Raw genomic sequence first — 25,212 nt, 5'->3', positions numbered from 1 at the left:
TCACTTCAATGCTCCCCAAACATTTTGCCACCAAACCTAACAAAACATCTCAAAGGAGAGAAGTTATTCCACAACCAACAGACAAAAAGACAGAAAAAACAAATATCACCTCACTCCTCCTCCACAGTTGAATGTCCACTTGCTCCTGCCAGTCCATTGTCTCATAAAATTTTTTCGCCTCCTCTGGTGTCCTAAAATAATGTTCTTGGCTGTTAAAAGTCATCCAGAGGCGGGCCGGTACAACATCCCAAGCTTCACCCCCTTCTTAAAGAGGGCAGTCTTTACCCGATTGAAACCGCTCTCCTATTCTCCAGGTTTGTGCCCAGATCCTGGTACACCCGGAGCTCTTCATCTGCCTTGCCCACCTGAATACTGTCTCCATATCGAGAAATCGGTGGAGCCGCACCACCATCGCCCTCAGTGGCACATTGGCCTGCGGCTTCCTCATCAGCGCCCAGTCAACCTCCAGGGGCCGGTCGAAGGCCCCCTTCCCTCATCACTTCTCCAGCACCTTGGTACGTACGAGCCAGCGTCTGCTCCCTCGATGCCTCCAAGCATCTCCATGATTCTTAGGTTTCATCTCCGGGAGAAATTCTTCAGGTTCTCCAACATTTCCTTAGCAACTTCTGGTTCTCCTGCATCATTCCAATCTCGGCCGCCAGTGGGGTAAACTGCTCCTTGTGCCCCCCCACCACCCCCTCCACTTTCCAAATGGCCTGGCCCTGGGATTCCAGCCTCTGTTCCTCACGATTAATTCCCGCTTTCAATGGTTCCACCACCTTGGCTAGGTTTTCTTGGACTTCTGCCGGCTGAACATCTCGTTTAAGAAGTCCATCAGCTGCTCCATTGACCATGGGTCAGGCAGGGCTGACCCTTTACCCTCTACCTTCTTGACCTGTGGTGCACGAAGATTCTCTTGCTCCAACTGCTCCCTTCTTCTCGACCCACTTCTGGTCCGATGATCCATCCACCAGCACTACCAATGGAGTTTAACTTTCTTCAGCCACCTCTACACCTTTTTCCATCAAAACATCCGCCCAGCAAATGGGGAAAAGACCAAAAAAGCCACCTCGAGCGAGAGCTGTCAAATGTGTGACCACTCACTCCATGGCCACCACCAGAAGTCAACTCCAAGGATGTTGGCAGAGGGGAAATTCAGTGATGGTAATGCTATTGAATGTTAAGGGGAAATGGTTAGATTCTCTCTTATTGGAGATGGTCATTGACTGGCCCTTGTGTGGCGTGAATATTACTTGTCACTTCTCAGCTCGAAGTGGAATATTGTCAAAGTCTTTCTGCACATGGACACGGACTGTTTCAGTATCTGAGGAGCTGCAAATATTGCTGAACATGGTTAATTATCAGGGAACATCCCCACTTCTGATCCTCTGGTGGAAGGAAGGTCATTGATGAAGCACTGATGTGGAGATGCCGGCGTTGGACTGGGATGAACACAGTAAGAAGTGTTACAACACCAGGTTAAAGTCCAACATGTTTGTTTCAATCACTAGCTTTCGGAGCACTGCTCCTTCCTCAGGTGATTCACCTGAGGAAGGAGCAGTGCTCCGAAAGCTAGTGTTTGAAACAAACATGTTGGACTTTAACCTGGTGTTGTAAGACTGCTTATTGATGAAGCAGCTAAAGACGGTTGGGCCCCGACACTAACCCAGGAAACTCTTGTAGCGATGTCCTGTGATTGAAATGATTGACGTCCAACAATCACAACTATCTTACTTTTGCTAGGGCTCCTTGATGACACACTTGGCCACATACTGCCTCGATGTCAAGAGCAGTCAGTCTCACCTGACTTCTTGAGCTCTGTCCTTTTGTCAAAGTATTAAATCAAATTTGAAATATCTAAACCATGAACAAGGGCTTAACACTTTTCTCTTGTAGAAAGTGTTGTGGATTTTATTGATTCCACCCTTTTGCAAAATGTCAGATTTCACCCCCACATATCCTTTCACATTCAGTATTATTGTTGAACCCAGCTACAGGCGTCCACGTTGACTCATTTGTTGTTTTCAGAGCTTTCCCATTTATCCCTTCAGCAAAAATTGCCGTTCACTAATACAGAGGAGGTATCAAATGCACCATGAAAAAAATAGTAATGCACCTCATGTATCGCCTTCCTATTATCACCGGGAATAACAATTTTAATCTTTGGGAGCGGAGGGTTTTAAAGTCTTTTTATTCAAAAATGTTCCGATATAACATTTTTGACATCCATATACATACTAAAATTAACAATATTACAACTCTTCCACCACCCACACCCCCACTGCCCCCCCCCACAGAACCAAAGGAAACACCAATCAATCCCCTATATCCCCCCCCCCCCCCCCCCCCCCCCCCCCCCGCCCCCAGCATCTGCCGGTGACCATCTCCCTGAAATAGGAAATAAATGGCTGCCACCTCAGGTAGACCTTTTCAGCTGACCCGCTCGTTACATACTTTATTTTTTCCAAGTCCTGAATCTACCCTTCCTAATCCTGTTAGAATTTTGTAACATATCATTTGTCTTTTTTACTGCCTGCTGTACCTGTGCACTTTACTTTCAGCGACTGATTCACAAAGACACCAAGGTCTCGCTGACTCTTTAAAAAATTTCATTTTCTGTGTAAATAAGGTGTGAGAAGTGTTGCAGAGTGTCTGGCAAATTCGAAATTGGAAAAGACCCAAGAACAGGCTCAGATCTTGTTGGAATTACTGGCCCAAGGCAACCCAAAGTATCAACAACAAGTGTACAAAGGACTGATTGCATTATTGCCATGTACCTCCCCAAAGGTACAACAACTGGCTCTTCAGGCACTGAGGCCTCTGCAGGTGAGAAACAACAATAGTTGTAAGTCTGCATATAAAACAATTTGGTTAAAGTGGACCTTTATTTTTAATTGTAATAATTTTGTTCCTTTTCTTTTTCTATTCTATGATTCTATTCAGTTTTTTTCTGTTCTGTTTTAGTCCCTTGCAAATCTTTTTAGCCAGAAGTGGAGCCTGGCATCCTACACTAAGTCTCCTCTATCATATTATGATATGAAGTACAGAACAGCATTCAACAACAGCTAATTTTAGGTCCATAGTACTCGAGAATATGTTGATTTAAAAAAATATATTTTCTTTCCAATTAAGGGGCAATTTAGCATGGCCAATCCACCTAACTGGCGCATCTTTTTGGGTTGTGGGGGTGAGACCCACGCGAACATGGGGAGGATGTACAAACTCCGCATGGACAGTGTCCCAGGGCCGGGATTGAACCTGCTTCCTCAGCAGCGTGAGGCAACAGTGCTAACCACTGCACCACCGTGCCGCCCTCTCTAGAATGTTTTGATGATTGAGCACTGTGGAGAGCACAACAATACACAATTTAACAAAAAAGTTTCTAAGTGTAATTTGTGGCGGGTTTTGCTGGGAGTTTCCCGCGGACTCTGCCGGTGAGTTCCCCACCACTATCTAACGACACTTTTGGGCCCTGCGGACTTTCTCACTGGTTTAGTCCACACTTTGGGCGTGATCCAATGGAAAAAAGTTTCTAAGTGTGGTAGCAAGTGGGAACTGCTATAATCACCGTTATAAAACATTAATTGATCCACTTAACAAGGCCCCACGGGCTTCACGCAGCAAATAATGGTCCTGACAGCTGATCTGCCGGGATCGCGCACACCAGTCTGCTACTTACAAGGCAGAGCAGCACTTAAACCACTCCTGCACAGCCAACCCCACAAAGCACGCAGCCATATCTCCGAAAAGACCAGCCCCACGATTCAGGGATGCCGGCCTGAGCAGATTATTGGACACGTTCTAGGCCAGCTGGGATGCCCTGTTCCCCCCACGGTCTCGGATGGTCAGCCACAGAGCAGTCAGTGCCGTCTGGGAGGAAGTGGCAGCAGCTGTCAGCTCAGGGAGCGTGACCAGGAGGACCGGCACCCAGTGCCGTAAGAGGATCAACGACCACCACCGGACCACACCACAAGTGTGGGTTGGCACCAGACCCCTGACCCCCCACGGGGTTGCGCTTGGCACCTCACCTGCCCAGCACCGTCTGTGCCCCGACCTACCCATGTCCAGCAGTGCAGCCCATGCCGACCCCCCCAATAACCGCCATCACTGCCCCTGCTCACCATCCCTTTCCCATACTCCCCATCCCCCCATACACTCCAAACCTTCCCCCATACTCCCCATCTCCTCCCCCTAAGGTCTGCCTCATCAACCCCCATCCCCCACACTGAAACGCCCCCCTTGGTTGTGGGCAAGCTTCACAGTCGCTGATGCACATCAAGTGGAGGCAGGAATGCCCAGGTGAGACAGCAGTCAGAGGTCTGCTGGATCCCAGGACCCAGCTGGATCCCAGTCAGATGCTGAGCATCTGGACCAGGTTTACCCAGAGCTGATGCAGACGCTAGGGTGCAGCTGTGATATTCAGATGGCAATGTCAGTGACCCTCCAGCAGGTCCATAGCTGATCGGAGGGGTCCCAGAGGCTACGGGCACAGGAGATGGTGCCAGCAATGTGTGGCACTGAGACCAACACTGCTAGAGTGGCGACCGCAGTGCAAAGCCTGGTGCATGACTTCGGCAGCATGTGTGGTGGTCTCCAATGCGTGCCTCAGTCAGTGTGGGCAATGGCTGAGTGCCTTGACAGCTTGTCCCAGTTGCTGGGGGACATGACCGAGTATCAGGAGGACCTGGATGAGGCTCTGCGGGGCATGTCGCAGTCTCAGGTGGGCATTGGCGAAGCCTTCAAGAGCACGTCCCGGTCGCTAGGAGAGGTTTCCCAGTCCTATGTGGACATAGCCGAGGTGCTGTGGGATATGTCCCAGGTGGTCATAGCCGAGATGTTGCAGAGCATGTCCCGGTCACTGGGGGACTTGCCCCAGTAATAGGTGGGGATTGCCAGGGTGTTACAGAGCATGTCCCAGTCACTGAGGAACATCACCGAGGGCATTGATACTGTGCTGTAGACATTGGGGAGTCACCAGGGCTGGCAGAGGCAGATGACGCAGGGGCAGATAGGGTCGATTCAGCTGCCCCACCGTCCTGAGGTGAACCCCAGGGCCCTATGGGCACCGACGGGAGGAGAAGGCGCTGGGTGCCAACCCAAAACCACCCTATGGAGTGGTGATGACAGCCACCTGCTCCCCCGAGACTCACCCAACTTATAAGGGCATGTCTCGGTATCAAAACTGGGAATAGGGTGGCATGGCCGGACATGTGCCGCCGGAAAGTGCGGCGGGACCCTGCGGCCCCAGAGGACTCCCACCAGGGTCATTGAAGGCCTTGGGACGCAGTAGGCAGCAGGCTGCCTCCACCTCTGATATGCATCCTGGGGACACACCTAGACACAGCGGTAGAGCCTGGAGTCACATTTAAATGATTACAAATCATTGACCTTGACCAATATGACGCCTCTGCCACTTTCTTCCGAAATGCGGGCCGAGCACACATCCCATGTCTCATCTCCCTGGACATGGAAGCCCCTGACATCTTCACCCCCTGCACCTCCCCGGCACACCACGTGCAGATGATGGGTGTGAGAGAGCACTTAGCAGACAGGCAGGGGCCAGACTATGGCAGCGGCTGAAGAGTACCAGCACTCAGCTCTCGGCGGGCTATCATCACCCACCTGCCCTCGACAGTGACCCGCTGTCAGTGCCGATACAGTCCCATCACCCTGGAGTTATATTGCACAGACCCTGTGAGGGTGGGACAGGTTGGGGAGGGTTGGAGGGGGAAGAGGGTTGGTGAATGGGGGAGTGGAGAGGGAAGGCTGAGGGATATGGGGGGGGGGGGGGGGGTTGGGAAAGAGAATGACAGACTTAGCCACGTCTTAGGGGCAGCAGGGTAGCATGGTGGTTGGCATAAATGCTTCACAGCTCCAGGGTCCCAGGTTCGAATCCCGGCTGGGTCACTGTCTGTGTGGAGTCTGCACGTCCTCCCCCTGTGTGCGTGGGTTTCCTCCGGGTGCTCCGGTTTCCTCCCACAGTCCAAAGATGTGCGGGTTAGGTGGATTGGCCATGCTAAATTGCCCGTAGTGTCCTAATAAAAGTAAGGTTAAGGGGGGGGGGGGTTGTTGGGTACGGGTATAGGGTGGATACGTGGGTTTGAGTAGGGTGATCATGGCTCGGCACAACATTGAGGGCCGAAGGGCCTGTTCTGTGCTGTACTGTTCTATGTTCTATGTTATGTGACGTGGGCTAGAATGAGGGATTCCCTAGCCTTCCAGGCTTGCCAGACCCGTCTGCTGCTGCCTGTCCTCCATCCACCAGCTGGTCATGCAGGTCCTCCCAAGGGTAGTCCTCCAGCCCCTCCTGGTGACGCCTCCTCGTCCTGGTCCTCCTCCTCGGAAGTGGCCAGATGTTCCTCCTTCTCCACCTCCAGCACGTTGCCCCGTTGCTGTGCCAGGTTGGGGAGGACACAGCAGACCACCACAATGTGAATGACCCTCGGGGGGGGCTGTATTGCAGTGCATGACCAGAGTGGTCGAGGCATTGGAACTGCATCTTGAGGAGTCCGATGCGTCAATCAATGACAGCCCAGGTGGCCACATGGGACTCGCTGTATCGGATCTCTGCATCAGTCACCGGCCTCCATACTGGCGTCATTAGCCAGGTCCTCAGCAGGTACCCCTTATCCCTCAAGAGCTAACCGGCCATCCTGGGGTGGTCCTTGAAGAGGCCGAGGATGTTCAATTGCCCCAGAGTGTAGCTGTTGTGCACACTACCTGGGAAGTGTGCACAAATGTGCATGATTCTCACGTGATGATTGCACATGAGCTGAACATTCAGAGAGTGGAAGTCCTTTCTGTTAATGTAGGGCACGCCTAGACAGCGCAAAGTGACATGAGTGAGTCTATCAGCCTCTGGACTGGGGCATTGCATCGAAGGCGGAGAATCCTGCTGTCTGGGCCTCTTGTTGGGCTTGATCCATGTCAAAGTTTATATAGTTCGCTGCCCGGGCAAACAGGGCATCCGTGACTTCACAGATGTACTTGTGTGCTTTACCTTATGAAATGCCACACAAGTCCCCACTCGAGCCCTTGAATGATCCTGAGGTGTTGAAGTTCAGGGCTACGGTCACCGGGTGCAGGTATCTTCCTCCTCCACATGGTGCCAAGTCATGCAATGACTTGGGACAGATGCCACACCATTCCCTTTTTGAGGCAGAGCCACCTGCAGCACATGCTGTCCGTCATCTGTTCGAAAGACCAGCAACGCATGTACACCTTGGGCCATCACCGGCCTCTCCCTCTGGGTCTCTTCCTGGCTGATGAATGGCCGGGTCCTCAGGGTGTGGAGCAGGGCCCTGCATGTGGGCCGCTGCCTCAAGTCTCTGTCGTTGCTGCTGCCACGCCTCCTCAGGTGCCTGGCCTGCCAGCAGCACCACGAGGCCAGCTTCCGCAGGGTCCAAGATATCATCCATTACGTGTTATATCTGTAAGGAATTGTAGAGGATGAGAGACTGACAACCAGTGATGTCCCCCACCCTGGGACCCTCCATTCTCCCATTGCCCCTCCCTTATCCTCCATAAGTCACCCAACCCCCTTCCCTATTGCTCCCCCCTCATTCATCCATTGCTCCCCCTCCCCCCATTGCTCCCCCCTACCTATATTCTCCTATTGATCTCCCCACATATCCTGCCATCCGACATGCCCTGCCCATGCACCACCGACCGCAGCGGCGGCCCCTGCTCACTGGACCCCACACCCTGTACCCCAGACACCCGCAAGTACCATTATCTGGACAGACCGCTGGTCCCTGTCCCGGTGAACATGCTCACCCTCTGGTCGCCAAAATGTCCCCGGTGTTGGGGCCCAGTCCCGAGGTGTCTGGATGTTGGCTGCTGCCTCCGTGGTGCTGCCTCCTGCAATGTTCAGGCACAGTATCCAAGCATCTCGGTCTTATTGGTATACTAGGCAATAACTCCCACATGCTACATGGCACACCTACCTACAAACATCCACTTGGGAGGCACAAAGTGCTCAGCTAGCTACGATTGCCAATTCCAAATTAGCAATAGCCTCCAGCCGCACGGCCAGAGGCTTCCGCGGTCAGTGGGAGTAATGGATGATCGGGAAGGCTGGCAGGCTGGTGTTGCCCCAGGAATGAGAACACTTGAACAAGGGGGTGGCATGATGGCCCGTGGGCACTGAGACATCCATCTTCTCTTACCCCCCTCCTCTGCCGAGGCCATGGGCAGCCACTCCCCTGTTCCGCAACCATCCCCACCCCTCCCTGCGACGGTGGACCACCCTGATCAAGGCTGGTCCCCAGGGGCTCCCCCAAGCCCCACCAAGTACCAGGACAGCAACCCTAGTGCCGGGATCATTGCCCAGGAGAGAAGATGATTACTCACTTCCTCGGATCCCCACAGCAGTCCTTCCGCCAGCGTCACATTTTTAAAAAGGTGTACTAAATGGCATCGTGTGATCACTTGCTGTGTGGGCAGCTAGGTCACGGTAGGCTGTTAGATAAGGGGTCGCTCCTGTTAATTGTATTGGGAGTGATCTTAAGTGGTGATTATTGCTTTTTTCGCCATGATTCAGTGGGATTCTGATTTTGCCAACGGGGCGGGCTGGTTAGATCACAAACAAATCGGTGCCCGGCGTGTTTCTCAATTTTGGCCTCTCCCACGATCAAATGGTCTCATTACGCTCTCACTTAAACTCAACGTAGCCATTTTATCACAGCCTAGGCTCCCCGCACCCTCCTGGGTTCCCCCCTTCCATGACCCTCACCCCACCAACCACCCAGAGGCCCCTTCTTACCTGCCCTGCACCCCCCATTGTCCATACTCCACTCCACCCTCCTTTCATGGGCATGGCTCCCCTTGGGCCCTGACCCTTGGCAGTGCCACCCTGGCCACTGGCTCCCTTGCAATGCCACCCTATCACCCTGGCAGTGCATCTACCAGCTTTGCAGTGACACCTGAGCATCTTGGCAGTACCAAGGTTTAAGGCCTATGTACACGAGCGTGGCTTGATCCCGCACCATTGGGCACATTGTGTCTGGTAGGTCGTGCCCGTTGTTTCAGATTAATGCCTTGAAAGGTCTGTTCTGATGAAAGGTCATTAACCCGAAACATTATTAACTTTGTTTTTCTCTCCACAGACAAGGTTGAGTGTTTCCTGCATTTAGACCATAAGACATAGGAGCAGAAGTAGACCATTTGAGTCTGCTCTGCCATTTAATGAGATCATGACTGATCTGACATGATAATCCTCAACCCCACTTTCCTGCATTATCCCCATAACCTTTGATTCCCTTACTGATTAAAAGTCTGTCTATCCTAGCCTTGAACATACTTAATAGTACATTCGTTTCCCTCGTTGAAGTCATTCATGTGTATTGTAAATAATTGTGGCCAGCTCTGATCCTTTTTACATAAATTTAGAGTACCAATGTCTTTTTTTTTTCCAATTAAGGGGCAATTTAGCGTGGCCAATCCACCTACAGAGCACATCTTTGAGTTGTGGGAGTGGGACCAACGCAGACATGGGGAGAATGTGTAAACTTGACACGGATAGTGGCCTGGGGCCGGGATCGAACCCGGGTCCTCGGTGCTGTGAAACAGCAGTGCTAACCACTGTGCCATCGTGCTGTCACCCCACCAGTTACATTTTCTGATTTTATTTTATAATTTACATTAAGATAGCTCCTTTCACAACCTCAGTGTCTCAACTGTTTTACAGCCAGTGATGTATTGTTGAAGTAGAAAAACCTGGCAGCCAATTTAGACATAGCAAGATTCCACAAACTGTAATGAGATAATAGCCAGACGTTCTGTTTCTAATGACAAAGAGTCATCCAGACTCGAAACGTCAGCTCCGTTCTCTCTCGCCAAATGCTGTCAGACCCGCTGAGATTGTTCAGCAGTTTCTGCTTCTGTTTCTAATGTTGGTTGAGGGATAAACATTGGCCATGATACTGAAAGCGTTCACTTTTTCTTCTTCATCATGGAGTCTTTTATCTCAACTTAATATTTCATCAGCAGGTTGGCACTTCCAATGGTGCAGAGTAATTTTGTATTACCAATTCAGCTAATTAACTCCAAACAACAAAACATGAAAAAAGAATCACAGGGAATGTCACTTCAGGCTACTATCCTTCACTACCTAGTGACCAATTAATAATAATAATCACAATAATTGTCACAAGTAGGCTTACATTAACACTGCAATGAAGTTACTGTGAAAAGCCTCCAGTCGCCTCATTCTGGTGCCTGTTCGAGTGCACGGAGGGAGAATTCAGAATGTCTAATTCACCTAACAGCCACGTCTTTCAGGACTTGTGGGAGGAAACTGGAGCACCTGGAGGAAACCCAAGAAGACACAGGGAGAATATGCAGAGTCCGCAAAGATAGTGACCCAAGCCGGGAATTGAACCTAGGACCTTGGTGCTGTGAAGCAACAGTGTTACCTACCCATTGTGCTGCCCTGCATTACAGAACACTAATGGCAGAGGGTTTACAGGATGCTGCATTCTGGGTCTTTGTGTCAAAGAATGGCGCTGGGGAACCTAAAAGGTGTTTCCGTTATAAAATATCTATTTCATAAAAGGTGTTCTAAAATGTCAATCTGGCAACTTGCTGTACATTGCAATTTTTGTTTTTCTTAGATGCTTGTGAAGATGGTACATCCTTGTATTGTTGAACCGCTTTTGAATGTATTGAAAACCATACACTATGAAGTGCAATATGAAGGTAAATCACTGTTTGGACTGAGAAAAAAATAGTTGGGCAGAGTATGGTGGCACAGTGGTTAACATTGCTGCCTCACAACTCCAGGGACCCGGGTTCAATTCTGATCTCGGGTGACTGTCTGTGGGTTTTCTCCGGGTGCTCCGGTTTCCTCCCACAGTCCAAAGATGTGTAGGTTAGGTGGATTGGCTAAATTTCTCCTGAATATCACAAAAGGATAGGTGGGGTTACTGGGCTATGCAGATAGGGTAGGGGCCTGGGCTCTTTCCTGGGTCCGGTGCAGACTCAATGGGTCAAATGGCCTCCTTCTGCACTGTAAATTCTATGGTTCTAATATGGGGTTTCAGCTCCAGTTGAATTCCTAGATTTCTGTCCCTTCAATTTTTTTGGAGTAATGTTATATCCAGAGACTGTTCTCTTTAAAAGCTTTAAAAACCATGTTGCTGAAATCCAGACGCCTTTATCAGACCAAAACTCAGGTCTATATTAAAAGATAATTAATTTCAATAAAACAGGTAAATGGACAATATACTGTACCAAAAAGTCCCATTAATGCTTAAAATAAATGTGCCACTCACTTTCTATCAGAATGCAACCACTAAAACAGAGGCTCAACTTGTTACATTGTGACATGTGTATCTGGTTCTAACTGGCCAAGTTGTCTGCTTAACTTAAATATGGAAATTTACTGCCTGACAAGATGAAATTTCTGGAAGAGAAATTTGTCTCGACCCTTTTTTGGGCTGGAATGGTTGGTGTGCTTGCTGTGCACACCTGAAGTCAGTGTCCAAGAGTCATCTGAAATGTGCTAGCAATCTGCTGACGCCTGTTGAGTCTCCTGATGCAGCTCACTGGTTTCCTGAGCCACTGTCAATACTGTTAAAGATGGGGAAGGCAAACAAAAGGAGGCAGGGTTGTGGATGCTTCAACGTTGAATACATTTAAGGCTGAAATAGGCAGATTTGTGGTCTCAGGGAATTAAAGGGTATAGGGAGTGACAGGAAAATGGAGTTGAAGCCCAAGATCAGCCATGATCATATTGAATGGTACAGCAGGCTCGATGGGTCACGTGGTCTATTGTTGCTCACATTTCCTGTATTGTTGTATAATTTTGCCCCAATCGCAGTATCTGGTTCTTTCTGTTTGTGAATCTTGCTAAGTGTAATTTGGATGTAAGATATCCTGACATAACATTGACCACAAAAGTACATCACAGTAGCTGAGACTCCTGGGAGATGCACAATTGTGATTTCGTGAAAGGCATTCTGCCAACCAACCAACAAGCAAAATGGAACCATGGCCACACCATCGAGAGAGAGGAGGTTGGGTAGGAGGGCCTGGCCTAGTACACTGAATACTTGATGGTGGAGATTTTCTGATGGAATTTAAATAATTACAGATTGAATGTTTCACAATAACTTTACCTGAACTCTACTTATTGTAATATCCAAGATTAAAATGAACTCAACAATACTATTTAAGGTTAAATTCTCTGCAAAGCTGCCAAGTTAACATTTTTTAGTTCATCATATTGTTGCTAGCTATTGGTTTTGTAGTGCTTTACCCTTGAGTGTTGGCCCAGGTACAGTAGAAAATATCTGCTTCTCATTGGTCACTTGTATTCGGCTTGAAAGCAGAGTGAATATCCAGGGCGGGCCACAACCATCGAGGGGGAGAAGGCCGGTGTGAAGGGCCTGATCCAGGGCCACACATCATCGAGAAGGAGGCGGTCAGTCGGGAAAGGTCCATCCAGGCCTGGGGCCACACACCATCAAGAGCGAGGGGTTTGTGTGGAAAACCAGAGAATGGGGCCACACTCCATTGAGTGGGAGGAGGTCTGGTTGGGAATGACCCACCCAGATTCACACATCATTGAGAGGGAAGAGGTTAGTCAGGAAGTACCTGGCCCTGGGCCACACACCATTGAGTGATATGAGGTTGGGTTAGGTTGGGGAAGATTGGCCCGGGGGTCAGGGTCACACACCTTCAAGGGAAGTGGTCAGGAAGCGCCTTCTAGGTGAGACGTTAGGCATTTCATCTTGCCTTGCACTCCAGCAGCCTCCAGCCAGGTCAAAAATGAGGAAAGCTCTAACAGAATAGAAGCAGAACCGTCCTCACACAAGTCCTCATGTGAGACAAGCAAAGGAGCTACTGGGGAATGTGGCACACGCTACTCGGCCAGTAATTGCTCTTGTTCAGAATCAGGATGGCCGATTTAACAGATTGCCTCATTTGGACACTGACCATCCACGTTGACAGGTGACTCGACCAATGAGGCAGGACCTTCTGAGAACATGGACCCCAGTGATTAGCACTTTGTTCACCCTCCTCTCCTGGGTCCTGCAGATGTGACCACTTCGTTATTATAAGCAAGTGGGCAAATGGCTATTGAAAGCAACTGCCAGGTACAACTAAATATTTCTCAAGCCAGAATACAACCATGGCCCTTTAAATCTGTCACTACCAGTCTCGGATTCAGTAGAAATATAATCCAAGCATTTGTGATGTTACCCTGAAACAAAAGGTAGCTTTTCCTTTATCAGTGTTATGTGTGGAGTTAATCTTTGCCACACAGTGCAAATTTAGTTAATTGTTGTGTTTTCCCTTCATTGTGTGGTTATTTAAAAAATTTATTTATCTTCTTCGCACGTTCCATGTCACCACTCTGACCGGGGGTCTCTCACCCTTCCTCCTGACCCCCACCCTTCCTACCCGCTATGACCATCCTCCCAGACCAAGCCCCTGTCCTAGTCACAATCACTCCCCTACACCTCCCCCTTCCCAGAAACCCCTCCACCACTTCCTCTTGAAAATATCTCACCCACTATCATCTCCAGCCTCCCACCATTCATACCTCCCAGGCCCATCGAAACCTGCCCATACAGGTTCCCCCGGCCTCGGCCCTTCCCCCCTCCTCAATCCCGTTCACTAGCTAACATTACATTTGCTAGAGCGGTGGCCACTGCAAGAGTCCGTCCCCCACATCAAATAAAACATACCAACCCCTATATCCCCCACACCCACCCCCTCCAAATTCCCAACACCTCACATCCAAACAAACCCCCAAACCGAAAGAAGCATAAATCCACACTGACCCTCCCAAACCACCCCAACCCAAGCCTCTATTACACAAAACAGTAAACCATAACGGGAAAATACAACATAAAGGAAAGTAAAAACCCTTTAAAATCCGTCAAAGTCCAAATTCAGTCCAATCCCAGGCCTTCTGCCTTCACGAACGCCTCTGCCTCCGCCACCGTCTTGAAGTAATAGTCCCTGCCATTATGCGTGACCCTTAGCTTCGCCGAGTAGAGCACGCCAAACCACACTTTACGTTTATGCAACGCCGCCTTGGCTTGATCAAAGGCTGCCCGACTCCTTGCCAGCTCCGTTGTCAAGTCCTGATATATACGCATACCATCTCCGTCCCACTCAACTCCTGCTTCTGCTTCACCCGCCTCAGAACCTTCTCCTTCACTTGAAAATTGTGAAAGCAGACAATCACAGCTCTTGGCAGCTCATTTGTCCTTGGTTTTGGCCGGAGCGACCGGTGGGTCCTGTCCAATTAATCTTCAGAAGGATCCTCGCCCACCCCCATCAACTTCGGCAGTATGTCGGCTCTCAGTCCTCTGTTGATCTCTACCACCTTCCGCAGTTCCTCACCCATCACAGTGAACTGGTCACTTTGCCGCGACAATGCCTCTTCCATCTCCTTCATTTTCTCCCCTTGCTCCCGCACCACCACTGAAGTCTTCACCAACTCCTCTCTCATTGGGGCAAGGGTCTTACCCACCCACTCCTTAAACAAGTTCATCATCTCCATTCATGCCTTTCAAATTTTTTGAGAACAACTGCTCAAATTCCCCAGCCATCTTTTCCACCATGATGGGTGCGACCCCACTCAGCGGGTTCTCTCCCGCCATCTTTACCCCTGCAGCACTCCCTTCCACACTTGGCGGTGGACTATCGCTCACTCCCTTTTTATCTGGATTCTTTTTTCCAGTTTTTGACATTCTATAAATGCCTCAGATCTTTCCACAGTTTCTTGCAAAAGGATTTTCCCAAAACTAGGTGCAAAGTGCCAAGAAAAGACTACTCTGACAGGAGCGACCAAACATGTGACCTCCACCTTTATGCCGCAACCAGAAGTCCCCCATTCTGTGACATTTACTATATTATCCTATACATTCTCTGAGCTTATGGCCTTTTGATTGAGAAATATCTTGTGTTATTGTGGATTTTTAATCCCTCACGTATTTTCCCTAGCAATAGAAAATATGATTGGTTAAATGTTTGAAAGGAAAACAAATCAGGCTGTTGGGGTTGAGACTATTGGGACTTCTGTTCTGTTGGAGCTTTCTTCACTCTATGATGAGCTGATGCATGCTGAATGGTGTCCTTCTATGCATTATCATTCTATATTTCTGTTAAAAATCAAAAATCCAATTTTGTCTCATTGCCACAAGAGATCAATATGTTTGCGTAAAAACAAATATTCTTGTGTTACATACAATGATTACTGTGCTATAGGAATTGAATTAATCAAGATACTCTTGGACTATAATGTGCGAAAAGCTTTGCTGGAAGGATTAGTTGCACGTCTTAATCCATCAATGGATGACATAAAGAATCGACCAAAAATTATTGACGGTAAGAAAGAAAATCTCAAAGATCCCGAGGTGTAACTCAAAGTTGTGAGTTATAACAAATTAACACCACCTGAATGTTTGAACATGTTTATCTGTTTAGTGAACAATTTTATTTGCTGGCAGAAGAAAGTTCAATCGAGTATGTAGCAATGGATCATGATCTGAATGGAGACCTGTGTAAAGAAATATCATGGGCTGAATTCTCCGCACCCGACGCCTCAGCCGCCCTGCTTTTCTCCGTCTCCAACCAGCCGAATTCCAGATGGCGTGTTTCTAATGTGATCCTGATATTTGGGAACCTTGCGTGGCAGCTGCAGACTCAGTCCAGGGCTGCCACAATCGGGGGAGGGCCGATCGGAGGGCAGGGCAGGCCACATTTGGGACTGAGGGCTATGTATTCAGGCAGTCTGGGTCAGGCGAAAGGCTGATGCGGGACTCTATTTCGGCAGTTCAAGTCCACGGGCTGAGTCCGCCATGGAGCACGGCCTCTGATCCAGAAGTACGGGGGGCCATATTGGCAGCTAGAGCTGCAAGCTCCACGACAGCTGCCTGCTAGCCGCCTGCAAGACGGTGAATCTGTGGCCTTTTGACGTCAGTTTTCCTGGCATAAAAGACCACAGTTTTCATGACGGTGTGGGGACATAGTCCTGAAAACGGAGAATCCAGCCCCCATTTACTGACTGTCACTGTGGTATGCTGTGAAACAGATGTTTGTGTGTATGAGTGGACGTGATGAATTTAATTAAACTTTAAGGTAGTTAGACTGTGCAAGGTTAGGGGTGAAAGCAAGCATATTGAATTGAAGGTAAAGAAAGTTGAAATGATATACCAGTGGGCAGTTTAAAAGAAATTTGCATGAGAAGATAAGGGAGTGAATAGAAGTTTAGCAATTGTATTTCAAAAGTAAAATTTACAACTGGCAAATATAGTAAATGAGTAAAGCAGAAATTTAATTGTCATCCAAAATTAGCAATAAAACAACATGAAAGATTTTTATATTCTGTGAAGGGGGCTTCCAAAGAGAAATTGGAAGCTGTATGGGTAGGACTAACCATAATTTTTTGAAGAATGTACTGTGCTTAGAGAAAGCTTTCAGAGACACAGTGTGAGCCCTAGTCACCCTCACAGAGAAAAGTTTAGTCTGCAAAGTTTTGATACAATTCTTGAATTTCCATTATCGAGCAAGGGAGAGAAGCCCTGAGAAATATTTCCCCTATAGCAACAGTAGATGTATGTGGTAATCTTACTGGGATGTTTATAGATTAAACATTTTTAGGGACTGGTGCCTGAAAAGGGTGTTTAGTTCTGAGTTTAACTCAGCTGAAACCTTTTGAGAAATGTTTGTAGAACTACTTTTAATTGTGTAAATGCAATCATGAGTGTTTAAATTCTCTTTTATTTTTGTTCATGTTTTAATTTCATATTTAAAATCTCCAAAAATGCTTTTGCAATTCTTGCTTCTGACTTCAGAACATTTATCTTCTTGTAATATAATACAAATTTCAAATCTTTGTGACAGCTTTCCCAAGTTTCCCTTTGTGATTTGGGCTGTCTGGTGACTACCACCTTCCATACCAGAACACCTGCCAGTGCAGCACAGATAAAACTGTAATTTCTTAGTTCAATTAGAAAGCTTATGAGACTGTTATTGTGGTGTGCCATAGGTAATATGTTTGATTTAATCTAATTTTGGAGATTTCAACTTAAATGACCCAGTTTCATAAATTTATCAGTACTCAATTTAAGGTGAAACCAAATATAAAATATTTTTAAAATCTGATTTTTGGTAACGCTTGTGGTACCTTAAGTAAAGCAGTAACTTAGAACATAGAACATTACAGTGCAGTACAGGCCCTTCGGCCCTCGATGTTGCGCCGACCTGTGAAACCACTCTAAAGCCCATCTACACTATTCCCTTATCGTCCATTAGGGGCCTCACGGTAGCATGGTGGTTAGCATCAATGCTTCACAGCTCCAGGGTCCCAGGTTCGATTCCCGGCTGGGTCACTGTCTGTGTGGAGTCTGCACGTCCTCCCCGTGTGTGCGTGGGTTTTCCTCCGGGTGCTCCGGTTTCCTCCCACAGTCCAAAGATGTGCGGGTTAGGTGGATTGGCCATGCTAAATTGCCCGTAGTGTAAGGTTAATTGTTGGGTTACGGGTATACGAGTTACGTGGGTTTAAGTAGGGTGATCATTGTTCGGCACAACATCGAGGGCTGAAGGGCCTGTTCTGTGCTGTACTGTTCTATGTTCTATGTTCTATATATCTATCCAATGACCATTTGAATGCCCTTAGGGTTGGCGAGTCCACTACTGTTGCAGGCATGGCATTCCACGCCCTTACTACTCTCTGAGTAAAGAACCTACCTCTGACATCTGTCCTATATCTATCTCCCCTCAATTTAAAGCTATGTCCCCTCGTGCTAGCCATCACCATCCGAGGAAAAAGGCTCTCACTGTCCACCCTAGCTAATCCTCTGATCATCTTGTATGCCTCAATTAAGTCACCTCTTAACCTTCTTCTCTCTGACGAAAACAGCCTTAAGTCCCTCAGCCTTTCCTCATAAGATCTTCCCTCCATGCCAGGCAACATCCTGGTAAATCTCCTCTGCACCCTTTCCAATACTTCCACATCCTTCCTATAATACGGCGACCAGAACTGCATGCAATACTCCAAATGCGGCCGCACCAGAGTTTTGTACAGCTGCAACATGACCTCATGACTCCGAAACTCAATCCCTCTACCAATAAAAGCTAACACACCGTACGCCTTCTTAACAACCCTCTCAACCTGGGTGGCAACTTTCAGGGATCTATGTACATGGACACCGAGATCTCTCTGCTCATCCATACTACCAAGAATCTTCCCATTAGCCTAGTACTCTGTCTTCCTGTTATTCCTTCCAAAATGAATCACCTCACACATTTCTGCATTAAACTCCAATTGCCACCTCTCAGCCCAGCACTGCAGCTTATCTATGTCCCTCTGTAACTTGTAACATCCTTCCGCACTGTCCACAACTCCACTGACTTTAGTGTCATCTGCAAATTTACTCACCCATGCTTCTACGCCCTCCTCCAGGTCATTTATAAAAATGACGAACAGCAGTGGCCCCAAAATAGATCCTTGTGGTACACCACTAGTAACTGGACTCCAGTCTGAACATTTCCCATCAACCATCACCCTTTATCTTCTTCCAGCTAGCCAATTTCTGATCCAAACTGCTAAATCACCCTGAATCCTATGCCTCCATATTTTCTGCAATAGCCTACCGTGGGGAACCTTATCAAATGCTTTACTGAAATCCATATACACCACATCAACTGGTTTACCCTCATCCATCTGTTTGGTCACCTTCTCAAAGAACTCAATAAGGTTTGTAATATAGGTACCGGGGTTGTCTCGACTCCCCTTCTTGAACAAGAGGACAAGATTCACTATCCTCCAGTCTTCTGGCACTATTCCTGCAGACAAAGATGACATAAAGATCAAAGCCAAAGGCTCAGCAATCTCCTCCCTAGCTTCCCGGAGAATCCTAGGATAAATCCCATCCGGCCCAGGGGACTTACCTATTTTCGCACTTTCCAGAATTGCTAACACCTCCTCCTTATGAACCTCAAGCTTTTCTAGTCTAGTAGCCTGAATCTCAGTATTCTCCTTGACAATATTGTCTTTTTCCTGTGTGAATACTGACGAAAAATATTCATTTAGCACCTTTCCTATTTCCTCGGACTCCACGCACAACTTCCCACTACTGTCCTTGACTGCCTTACTCTTACCCTAGTCATTCTTTTATTCCTGACATACCTATAGAAAGCTTTAGGATTATCCTTGATCCTACCTGCCAAAGACTTCTCATGTCCCCTCCTGGCTCTTCTTAGCTCTCTTTTTAGGTCCTTCCTAACTAACTTGTAACTCTCGAGCGCCCTAACTGAACCTTCACGTCTCATCTTTACATAAGCCTCCTTCTTCCTCTTGACAAGTGTATCAACTGCTTTAGTAAACCACGGTTCCCTTGCTCGACCACTTCCTCCCTGCCTGACAGGTACTTACTTATCAAGGACACGCAGTAGCTGTTCCTTGAACAAGCTCCACATTTCCATTGTGCCCATCCCCTGCAGTTTTCCTCTCCATCCCATGCATCCTAAGTCTTGCCTCATTGCATCAGAATTGCCTTTCCCCCAGATATAACTCTTGCCCTGCGGTATGTACCTATCCCTTTCCATCACTAAAGTAAACGTAAATTGTGGTCACTATCACCAAAGTGCTCACCTACCTCCAAATCTAACACCTGTCCTGGTTCATTACCCAGTACCAAATCCAATTGGCCTTGCCTCTCGTTGGCCTATCTACATACTGTGTCAGGAAACCCTCCTGCACACATTGGACAAAAACGGACCCATCTAAAGTACCCGAACTGTAGCGTTTCCAGTCAACATTTGGAAAGTTAAAGTCCCCCCATAACAACTACCCTGTTGCTTTCGCTCCGATCCAGAATCATCTTTGGAATCCTTTCCTCTACATCTCTGGAACTTTTCGGAGGCCTATAGAAAACCCCTAACAGGGTGACCTCTCCCTTCCTGTTTCTAACCTCAGCCCATACTACCTCAGTAGACGAGTCCTCATCAAACTTCCTTTCTGCCACCGTAATACTGTCCTTGACTAACAATGCCACCCCTCCCCCTCTTTTACCACCTTCCCTGAGCTTACTGAAATATCCCAACCCAGGCACCTGCAACAACCATTCCTGTCTCTGCTCTATCCATGTCTCCGAAATGGCCACAACATCGAAGTCCCAGGTACCAACCCATGCCACAAGTTCACCCACCTTATTCCGGATGCTCCTGGCATTGAAGAAGACACACTTTAGACCACCTTCCTGCCTGCCGGTACACTCCTGCAACTTTGAAACCTTACTCATGACCTCACTACTCTCAACCTCCTGTATACTGGAGCTACAATGCAGGTTCCCAACCCACTGCTGAACTAGTTTAAACCCTCCCGAAGGGCATTCGCAAATTTCTAATGGATGGGAATTGTCCGGCTATTGCCGCTGGCAGGATTGTCTGTCGTGCCAATGGTGAATCCCTACCATGGGTTTCCTGGGGACAGGGAGTGCATATAACAGAAAACCCTGTTAACAGCGATGGAACCAGAATATCTCACTGGCAGCCAATAGCAGACTGTCCCCGCTATGGCAAAACACAAAAACTAACATTTATATCATCATTGTGTGTCTAAGGCAAGCCCTGACTCAATTTTCCTTTGCTAAATGACTCTGCTGGTGCTTTTCTATATGATCTCCTATTCTCCAGGTGGTCCTGAAGCATCCTTGTTTTCCTTTGTCATGTGTAAGGATCCTCCTGTTCAACCCCTGTTTAGTCCCTTATTTTCCCCTTCTTTTATTTTTTGAAATTACAATTTGTATCCATAGATGATGAATGGGCCTGTGACTTTAATGCAGACTTTGCCTTTAATTCAAGCAGGAGAGATCAGTGATGACTCAGTTTGACTGACTTGGATGGCAGCCATTGAGCTGGCGTGCAATGCTGGGCTTTGCGGGTAACCAACGGTGATTGGTTCTCATTTCTCTGGAATGTTTCTCTCTCCCCAATATTGTAGGGTTGTTTTAGTTTCGCTTTTGATTCTGAAGCTGGAAGGAGCAGCTCTGTTTTCCTCTCTCTCTTTCTGCTATGATGGGATCTCTCTAAAAATCTAGTGTAAGAACTCTTCTCTTTCCCCAGTAAGGCTGGATGTCAATTTAGTAAAACTGTAAAGGATTGAAATGAAAATTTGGGCTGGAAGCTGAGTTTGATGTGAGACAAAGAATCTTAGGGAAGAAGTGGACTGAAAGGTGGACGTTTGAGTTGAAGGCCCAGTTTAATTTTTTTTTTAAATTTAGGGTACCCAATTAATTTTTTCCAATTAAGGGGCAATTTAGCACGGCCAATCCACCTAGCCTGCACATCTTTTGGGTTGTGGGACAAAACCCACGCAAACACGGAGAATGTGCAAACTCCACATGGACAATGACCCAGAGTCGGGATCGAACCTGGGACCTGGGTGCCGTGAGGCAGCAGTGCTAACCACTGCGCCACCATGCTGCCCTGCAGGCCCAGTTTAATAAAGGCTAAAGTGTCTCTCCAGAAGAAATCCTACTGCCTGTGAGTACTGAATTAATGTTACTGCAAGAAGACCATCACCGGTGGCTTTGATCAATCAGCATACTGAGAGGAAAGCCTGCTACAAAGAATTCAAAATTAAAAGCAAGGACTCTTATCTTTTGTTACTTTAATCCATATTATCTTTACCCCTTTCCACCCCTCTGTGTTTGTCTTGTGTGTGTAGGTAGAAGGTGGGACAGTAAAGGGGGTATCGGCCATCTTGCTGTTATTTTGTTGTAATTACTGCATATTTCATTTTTATTTCTTTTATAAATATACAATAATTGTGATTCAACTTATAAACTTGATGACTGTAAATTATTGGGCAGGCAAGGGCCAAAGGTTTCAGGAATTTTTATACAAATTATTGGTTATTTGACTTGATTTGGGACTCTGGGGCCTGTGGGGCCAGAATCGACTACTCTCTAGCCCAGGGTGTCATAACATTTAGGCCGGGAATCTCTGATCCGGCACCAGGTCGGAGAATCCCCTGGTGGGGGGGCTCAAGAATCGGGCCTCACTGTCCGTCGGCAACTGCCCCATTCTCCGGCGCCGTTATCCGGGCGCCCGCGGAATTCCCACCACGACAGCAGCCCCCCCCCCCCCCCCCCCCGGCGATTCTCCAGGCTTCGATGGGCCAAGTGGGCGACGAGTATAGCCTAGCCCCGCTGGCGTGGATTACTCAGCAGGTGACACCTGGAAGGTGAGTCTGCAGGGGCCATCCTGGAGGGGGAGGGCGAGGGGATCCGACCCCGGGGGGGAGCCCCCGCGGTGACCTGGCCCACGATCGGAGCCTACCGATCGGCGGGTGGGTTGGTTCCTTGGGGGGCCTACTTTATTCTGCGCCGGGCCCCTGTAGGGTTCTGCCATATTGCCCGGGGGCCGGCGCGGAGAAGGGAACCCCTGCGCATTTATGGAAATACGCCGGCCGTTCTGTGCATGCGCGAAAATACGCTGGCCATTCCGCGCATGCGCAAGATCACACTGCCCGTCCCGCGCCTGCCCAAACTCGCGCAGGCCATTCCGTGCTGGCTGGAGCTGCGGAGACCACTCCAGTGGCAACCTAACCCCCTAGAAAGGTGAGAATTCCTCACTTTCGGGGGCTGTTGACGCCGGAGTTGTTGGCGCCGGTTTTCACGCTGGCGTGGGGACTTAGCCCAATTATAAGAGAATCCCATCCATGGTCTTTTTTCATCCATCTACACATCTATCAACTATTTTAAGATATCATCTCCTCCCAGTATTTGCCTAAATCAATTAACTTGTATTGTTCTAATCACATCAAGTTACATTCTTAGTGTAATATTGCTAACAGCTCATTATTTTCTGGTCTATTTCACACCTAGAACTGGCTTTTTACTTCAGCAGCCATGTTTCAACACCACATATATAATCAAACTTGGTTATTTTTTTGAATTCTTTGTTCAATTTTTTTGTTAATATACTCTCACTGCTATTAAAAAACAACAGTGTAACCTCCATGACACATCTGCCAACTTTAAGCACATTTATTCTCAAAAATACTGATTTTGACCAGAATTCTCTTGTATGTAACCTGAACATAATGTTTGTCATGTGAAATCAAATTGATAATATGAATTTTGTCACACATTTATTTTTTATTTTATAAATTTAAAGTGCCCAATTCTTTTTTTTCCAATTAAGGGGTAATTTAGCGTGGCCAATCCACCTACCCTGCACATCTTTGGGTTGTGGGGGTGAGACCCACGCAGACATGGGGAGAATGTACAAACTCCACATGGACAGTGACCTGGGATTGGGATCGAACCTGGGACCTCAGCGCCGTGAGGCAGCAGTGCTAATTGTCACACATTTAGCTTTCTTCCCTCACAATAGTACCAATAGTTCCAATAAAGAGTCATATTGGACTTGAAACGCTCACTTTTTCTCCCCCCATAGATGTTGCCAGACCTGCTGAGTCTCTTTGTTTTAATTTCAGATCTCCGCTATCCACAATATTTTGCTTTTATTTGTATCAACTTCTACTCTATCTTTTCTACTTCAATGTCAACTAGCTTTCCTTCTTTGACATAATTCCTCAACATATATTTGCTAATTATTTCTTTCTACCTTAAATTGGATAATTCAATAGTTGTTCACCTTTATTTTTGTTTAACTCACTCCTTGCCAGTTTAAATCATCTCCTCAAATCACTCTCTTGTCCAAAACAAATAAGCTCTGTCTCTCCTATCCAAATGTCTCTATTCTTATTACTGTCTTGCCTGAGTCCATTGTTCAACCTCCTGTATGTTCACATTTTTACATTTGGATAAGCTAAGACTTATGGAAGACTGGAAATCATACAGGAGAGCATTGCAATAGTTGAGTTTTGAGATGACAGAGCATAGATGAGGATTTCATCAACAGAGGTGCTGAGGCAGGAGTGGAGTTGCACAATGTTACAGGTGAAAGGAGGTGATCTTTATGATGGAGAGTATATTGGTTAACAGTTTGGCTTGAGGTAAAAAAAATGATATTATGAGATTGCGATCAGCCTGATACAATGACCAGGGAGACATTGGAATTGTTGGTGAGAAACTGGAGGGGATGGAAGGAGGGGTTGTAGACAATGACTTTAATCTTCCAAATTAACTGAAGGAAATTACAACTCACACAGGATGTCTAATAAGTAGGCTGACAACACAGACAGTGAAAGGGATGATAGAGGTTGTGGAGAATTTAAGTTGGGTGTTGCTGGCATACATGTAATGTTACTGAGGGACAGTATGTAGGTGAGAAATAGAAGGCATCAAGGATCGATGCTTGGGGGTCACAAATGATAACACTGAGGGTGTAGAAAGGTAAGCCATTGTTGGAGATGCTTTGGTTAAAACTGGATAAGAGCAGGGTAGGCCCAGATAATTAGATAGAAGTCAAGTGTTGTTTATGATTATTGATTTGAAGTTAGGGCAGATCACAGAACTCCTACAGTTTAGGAGGCCATTCGGCTCATTGGGTCTGCATTAACCTTCTGAAAGAGCACCCCACCTCGGCCCAACCCCACCCTATTCTGTAACCCCACCTAACTTTTGGACACTAAGGGGCAATTTAGCATGGCCAATCCACCTAACCTGCACATCTTTGGGCTGTGGGAGGAAACTGGAGCACCCGGAGGAAACCCATGCAGACATGGGGGGGGGCCAAAGAGAAAATGCTGGAAAATCTCAGCAGATCTGGCAGCATTTGTAGGAAGAGAAAAGAGCTAATGTTTCGAGTCCAGATGACCCTTTGTCAAAGCAGACAATGGGGTGACATGGGGAGACTGTGGAAACTCGACACAGTCACCCGAGGCCAGAATTGATCCCCCAAGCATCGATCCTTGATGCCTTCTATTTCTCCCCTACATGCTATCCCTCTGTAACATTACATGTATGCCAGCAACACTCAACTTAAATTCTCCACAACCTCTATCATCCCTTTCACTGTCAGTGTTGTTAGCCTACTTATTAGACATCTTGGGTGAGTTGCAAGAAACTGGAAGTTGCACATTTGGCAAGTGATGGCATGTGAATTGTTCAACAGTGAACAGTATCACATAAAAGTCATATGCTCCAGTCTATCCTGAATCAACATGTTTATGTGCAAATTTACCAGACGTCACCGGGATCTTTTGGTGCATTCCTTCCCTAAACTAGTACTTAGGTGAAATATATTGTCCCACTAAGATCCGCTAATTAAATGTGG

The 25,212-nt window shown here is 47.5% G+C and overlaps 1 protein-coding gene across 2 annotated transcripts in view; it reads left to right on the top strand.

Moving 5' to 3' along the window:
- Positions 1-25,212, top strand: part of armh1 (armadillo like helical domain containing 1) — an 81,103-nt gene that overhangs the window by 28,420 nt on the left and 27,471 nt on the right. For both annotated transcript variants that reach the window (XM_038794227.1, XM_038794228.1), the window contains exons 5-7: positions 2,630-2,826; positions 10,614-10,698; positions 15,226-15,345. In XM_038794227.1, coding sequence (XP_038650155.1) covers positions 2,630-2,826; positions 10,614-10,698; positions 15,226-15,345 — 402 coding nt within the window. The remainder of the gene's footprint in view (positions 1-2,629; positions 2,827-10,613; positions 10,699-15,225; positions 15,346-25,212) is intronic.

Source organism: Scyliorhinus canicula, chromosome 4 (assembly GCF_902713615.1).
Source record: "Scyliorhinus canicula chromosome 4, sScyCan1.1, whole genome shotgun sequence".
Taxonomy (NCBI): Eukaryota; Metazoa; Chordata; class Chondrichthyes; order Carcharhiniformes; family Scyliorhinidae; genus Scyliorhinus; species Scyliorhinus canicula.
The sequence above is the reverse complement of the archived record's forward strand: the minus strand, read 5'-3'. Positions and strand labels throughout refer to the sequence as shown.